Here is a 6000-nt window from a genome sequence, read left to right as displayed (position 1 = left end):
CTGGAATCCTTTTCGCTCTTCTGGCCAACACCTATTTCAGCCCTCAGTCCTAACTCAAATGCGGTCATTTCCCAGAGAGCATTGCCTCTTCCCTTCAGTCCCTTCCTCCTCTGTGCTGCAACTCGCCGTCACGCTGTGTGCGCCTCACGTCCGTGTCGCCTCTCCTCACAGATCTTGAGCACCTCGAGGGCAGGGTCCGGGTATGAGGGGTCTCTATCTCTGAGGGCAGCTTGTCCAGGCGGGCCTTGGGCGATCTTCCGTTAGTTCTGAACTCGGTCCAGGCGCGGAGGGGTTAATGACCCGGCCCGGGAGTGTGCCCACAGGCCTGGGGGAAGCCGCCCAGAGCCCGCGACTTCCATCACCGCATATTGCCGCGGACAGCAATGGGAGCCCCGACGTAGGTGAGGATTTTTGGTGCGATCCGGGTGGTGTAGACCCTGGCGGGGGGCGGCTTCACCCCATATTAGCGTTGCTTTCTCCCCCCAGCAGACGCTCTTAGTACAATCCGGGGATTCCCCGCCGCCGCCGCCCCCTGACGTCACGGAGTCCCCCGAGGCCCCGCCCCGGTTTCGCCTCCTTCCGCGGGAGGTGCGCGCGGTGCAGGCGCGGGAGCTACCATGGAGGGGCCCGGCGCCCCCGGTGTCCCCTGGAAACGCCACATAGTGCGGCAGCTTCGGCAGCGGGACCGCACGCAAAAGGCACTCTTCCTGGAACTGGTGCCTGCCTGTGAGTGCGCCACGGGGGCTTGGAAGATGGCCGTGGAGGGGATGGGGCTCCGGGCGCGGACGGAGTGTTGTCTGGCTCCTCGGGCTGTCACCCGTGTGCAGCAATGCCTTCTCGCCTCCAAAGCCTTGGCCCTGCCGGACCTTCGGTCCGTTACACCTCTGCCTGGCCAACATTCCCGCGCTTCCCAGTCCAGGTTCTGCTTAGAGCCCCTTCCTGGACGGAGCTCCCTCCTGGTGCTCCTGCCCTCCTCTCTCCTCAGGGGGCGGCCTCTCCCCAGGCTGGGTTTCCTGGGCATGGCTTCGTTAGCGAGTGTGGGTGTTTTAGGGTCTCTATGCTTCTTCCCTTTCCCGTGCGGTCCCCAGGGTACAACCCAAGTCAATTCATTTGGTCCCTGTGGCCCAGTGAAAGAATTCCAGAGTAGCTGGAGATTCTAAACTCTGAATCTCTTAGGGAGGAAGCTCAGAGTCCCAGGCTTTGCCACTGACAAGTGATCCTGGCTCAGGTTTTTGGAGCACTTCTGTGCTTGGGCAACTGAAGCCTCTAGAGAGAACTGGCTGCTGGTGAACCCAAGAAGTCATACTCTCACAGGTGTTTCTAGGGGCGCTGGTCAGGAGTGGGTATGGCAGTTCAAGCCAGGATGAACAGGTGTACATTTGTGTGAGTGCGTCTGGTCATTCAAGATTGTACGTCTGGGGTGGAAAGTCCAACCACTATTCCTCCAGCTCCATCACTGGTCCTAATTTTAGCTGCTGCTTAACTATCCCCCCCCCCCCCCCCCCCCCCCCCGCCACTGAATTTGCTGCTTTTGTCCTGGGTGATTTCCCTGCAGCCTTCTAGGCTGCTGGTCCTCTCCCTCAGGGACGTGAGGCCAGCCTCACTTCTCCACTGCTCTGGTGGACAATGGAACCATCCAACTTGAGGGAAGAGCCTCCTCTCCCTCCCCATCCCCCAGCTGCAATTTGTGTGACTCTGGAGGGCTGAGATCAGACAGTGAAGCTCTAGTCTTCTCTGTGGTCTTGGGTGGGTTATATCCTTAAACCACCAATTTCTCACCCATAAATTAGGCAAACAGCATCTTTAGAGTTGCTGGGAAGTCAGTGCAGTGCCCTGGGGGCTGGGTTGGGGTTTTGTGTGAGAACTAGGCCAGTGACCTAAGTTAAAGGTGACAGGCAGGGGACTGGGTGAAGGAAATTTGCTGAGGAGCTAAACCTGGGATTACCACCCCCACCCTACCCTGAAACTGGTGAGAAAGAGGAAGTGAGTGTGGTGGGGGTAGAGGGAGACATTCCAGGGTCTGTAGCAAAAACTACCAAACTCGAGGAGGTCTGCTACATAATTGTTCAAGGACTTTCTCTTCTGGCCTGGAGGAAACTTACTTACCCCAAATGTGGGAAAGACAGGACTGTTTTTTAGTGTACAAAGTAAGAGGCCCTGGAGGGGAAGTAATTTACCAAAGGCCACTAGCAGGTGGAGCTTGGTGTGTTTCATCATTCTTTGGGGCAAAGCCTTGCTCTGGGGCAAGACTGAATCAATCTCTGGCCCCTTCCTTCCCTCAGGACCCTGAGTGGGCAGTGAGGCCAGCCATATACTTCCCCAGTGGTGGTTGTCTTTCTCTGTCCTCAGGAGAGTAGGTTTCCTGGGAGGGCCTGTGGGCAGATGCTGTAAGGAGGGTCTGCCAGGGCTGAAGGTCTGGTAGAGCTACACAGACACCCCTTAGGCAAAGGGCAGCGCCCAGACTGTCAGCAGCTCCCTCGTTCTGCATCTCTGGGTATGCAGAACTCCAGGTATGCCTGGAGTCTGTTGCAAGTGTCTGTCTCTGTCCCAGGTTCACCCTCTTGCACCCCTAGATAACCGTCTCCTAGAGAAGGCTGAATTGTTGACCCGGATCTCAGAGAAGCTGCAGCCAGAGCCAAACGATGCCACTCCTGCTACCCACCAGGGCCCCTGGTGAGTGTATGTGTATACCTGGTTATGATGAGCTGCCTGTGCCTGGGTCCTGCCCCCACTGCCTGTCCTGGGTTCATTCTCTCTCTGACACCTCATTGGTCCTTAACTGCTACCCAGGGGAGGGAGGAAGTGGACTCTTGAGGCTTCTTCCAAGTCAGCTGCTTAGAATGGCCTTTCTCCACCACCCTGCTCAATCCAGCTCCGCATTTGTCTCATCTCTTCCCTTTCCACGCCCACACTCCTGCCTTTTCTCCTCTTCTCTTTTTGTCTTCTTACCCTTACCTGATGCAGACAGAAAGGGTCTTTGCTACATATTCCAAAGGGAGAGTAGGGTCTTGCTACATATTCTAAAGGGGGAATGAAGATGAGAACCAGGAATGGGCTGGGCCTCAGAGTTTGGAGGTGCTTTAAAAAAACTTTTTTTAAAAAAATATTTACTCTTGAGGGAGAGAGACAGAGTGTGAACAGGGGAGGGGCAGAGAAAGAGGGAGACACAGAATCCGAAGCAGGCTCCAGGCTTCGAGCTGTCAGCACAGAGCCTGATGCAGGGCTCGAACTCACGAATCACAAGATCATGAGCTGAGCTGAAGTTGTATGCTTACCTGACGGAGCCACCCAGGTGCCCCATGGGAGGTGCTTCTTGAGGAGGGTCCTGGCTAGGTAACCCAAGGCCTGGGGAAATCCCAGAGCAGAGGAGTCATGGGTAGTTCCAGTTTTTGGAGACTTGCTCTTTCTTCTGCTGGCTTTCTGGCTTCCACCCTCTGCAGGTGAAAGTACACGGCTTTGGTTTCAGGCTTTTTGTGTGCATTCTGTGGGTGAATGGAGGGACAATGAATGCCACTCTTACTGGTTGACAGGGAGGAGGAATCGGAGCCCGATTCAGACCAAGTCCCTTCACCAACCACTCTGAGGATGAAGTGGCAAGAGGAGGAGGAGGGGCTCCGGCTGGTCTGTGGTGAGGTAGGCTGGGAAGGGGTCTGAGAGAGAATGGGGTGGAGCCACAATCCAGGACTTTGGGTGGTCCAAGGGGTCCAGCAAACGAGGGACATTCCCCAACTCTGGTGCCAGAGTGCTCTCTAGTTTGGTTCTGGCAGCCCAGTTCGAGTCTTCAACAGCAGCCAGAGGATGTGAGGTAGAGCTCAGAGAGGAGTATGAGGTGTGCAAGGCCAGACGACCTCTGTTCCCCCTTCCAGACCGTCCTGCCTGCTCTGTTCACAGCTTGCCTCACCAACCCAGGGTCTAGCACCTGCTGATGCACAGCACGAGTTTGCAGACCAAATGAGTAAGGTGGTCCACCTCCACATGGCAGGGTGTGCTACCTCCACCTGACACTGCTGCCCCCACCCTATGGTGTGTCTTGTCTTCTGTTTCACCACACCATCCAGGTTTCCTCTCATTTCTGTAGCAGTTACTTCTAAGCTTCCTTCTTTGTCTCCTTCCCTCCTCCCTACAGATGTGGTGTTCCTTGGAGGTGGGGTGGGTTCACCGACTCCTGTGGCCTCAAAGACTTTCTCTGTTTGCTTATTCCCAGACTTGTCTCTAGCCTGGCCTTCTCTCATGAGCTCCACAGTCTTTGTTCAGCTGGTCTTTGGACATCACATCTAAAATTAGACTCGCCATATCCCCCATAATATATGGCCAGCAGCACATTGAGAGGTGACTCCTGCAGGCATTGGGCTAAAACATTATTTCAGCTATTCCTTTACAACTTTAGAGCAGGAAACTGAGGCTTAGGGAAGTGGAGTCAGGATTTGAACATCCTTCCACATGAATCCACCTTCTCTGATCCCCATCCATTCTTTCAACAAAGATTTATTGACAATAGTTATATTGTCACAGGCACAGGATAAGAACAAGACCCGGCCCCATGGAGCTTCCAGTCCATTGGAGGAAACTGATAGGCCATAAACACATGCCCAGTTACAGCATGCCACATTACTTGCCCAACTAGTGTGGGAATGGAGCTAGGAACCCAGTGAGAGCCTCTCCCTCAGAGCCCCTGTTGTAGTTGCAACTTGACATTTGTGGCACTTTCTGGGCTGTGAGATCCCCAAGGCCTGGGATGCCTGTGGTTTGCTTCCACTGATCCCTGGGGTCTGTCTCCACAGTCCATGCTAATGAATATTTGTGAACTAAATGATGGATGAGGTAGCCCCCACTCCCCAACTGGCAGTCACTGGGCTGAAAGCTCAGGGGGGACCTCTGGTCTCTCCCAGCCCTCCATCCTCAGCTAGTCACCAGCTCACTGATCCTACCTTCAAATCCACCAAGTCTCTGTTGGCTTGGCCCAAGTACCCTCATCCTTTCCTGGATGATCTCTCCCTTGGCACGCCCATCCATTCTCTGCACAGCACACAGAGTGATATATTTAATAATAAAAAGATCTCCCTTAAAAAAAGACAATACACACAAACATGCTCGTTGTAAACATTTCAAGAAAACAGAAGCCCATAGAGTAAAGAAGTGAAACCCCCTTCACTATCTCTCCCATTGTCAGTTTGGTATATATCCTCTAGAACGCTTTAGCCTGCCTTCCCAGTGGAGTTCTCTAGCCGCCTGTTGCATTTCCTGCCACTCTCCAATCTCTGACCTTATGGTCCCCTTTGTCTGGGACACTTTCACAAATGTCTTGCCCTTAGCACTCTCTCCCTGGCACTTCCTCAGACTCACACCAGTGTGTGTTCCCACTGGATATGCCAGGGGATGGGGAGCAGCTTTTTCTGTAATTCTTAGTACTGTTTCACATATCACAACAAGCATTTATCATTATTTTAACTTTTTTGGGGAAGTAATTATAGATTCATGGGAAGTAGCAAAGACTGGCTACATCTTGTGTAACTATAGTACACACAATGAGGAAACTGATATTGGTATGAAATGTACATACATTTCTTTGTCATGTTGTTCCCTATGTGGATTTGTGCAAGATACAGCATAATTTAATGACCACAAAGATCTCCGTCTTGCTATCCTTTTCGGTCACAACTCAACCCTCTCCCCCAACCATCCCTAGCCTGGCAACCACTAATCTGTTTTCCACCTGTATTATCTGGATTTTGAAAAGCATCCCCAAAATATTGAATAACAAAGCATTAATGAAAGTAAAATGACAGGTGAGGAAGCAGAAGTGGAGGTCAGACTGCTCAGTGCTGAAAGGAATTACAAACATTAGAAATTGGGCCAGCTAGGAAAGTAGGCACATGCAGGACCACTCATTTAGGGAGATGTGTCAGTGCAGGTGAGTGACACTAACCTTGTTCTTCAATTCATCCCTCACCAGGCCCATGTGAGAAAGAACACAGGAACAGGTTAGCAACCAGGGCCCCA

The 6000-nt window shown here is 52.9% G+C and overlaps 1 protein-coding gene across 13 annotated transcripts in view; it reads left to right on the top strand.

The window, feature by feature from the left end:
* Positions 1-258: 258 nt before the first annotated feature.
* ATG16L2 (autophagy related 16 like 2) overlaps positions 259-6000 on the top strand; it is a 34225-nt gene continuing 28483 nt past the window's right edge. For 6 of the 13 annotated variants that reach the window (XR_006960751.1, XR_006960747.1, XR_006960748.1 and 3 more), the window contains exons 1-4: positions 280-401; positions 490-726; positions 2574-2673; positions 3531-3633. Coding sequence is in view for 7 of the 13 variants with exons in the window: in XM_047072460.1 (XP_046928416.1) it covers positions 618-726; positions 2574-2673; positions 3531-3633 (312 nt within the window). In the remaining 6 variants the exon portion in view is untranslated. Of the gene's footprint in view, positions 402-486; positions 727-2573; positions 2674-3530; positions 3634-6000 lie in introns of those variants that run through there. The other 7 variants (XM_047072465.1, XM_047072466.1, XM_047072458.1 and 4 more) reach the window with 7 other exon arrangements.

Source organism: Lynx rufus, unplaced genomic scaffold (assembly GCF_022079265.1).
Source record: "Lynx rufus isolate CCGP_SWC_20201006 ecotype Redwood Valley unplaced genomic scaffold, mLynRuf1.p SCAF_9, whole genome shotgun sequence".
NCBI lineage: Eukaryota > Metazoa > Chordata > Mammalia > Carnivora > Felidae > Lynx > Lynx rufus.
The sequence above is the reverse complement of the archived record's forward strand: the minus strand, read 5'-3'. Positions and strand labels throughout refer to the sequence as shown.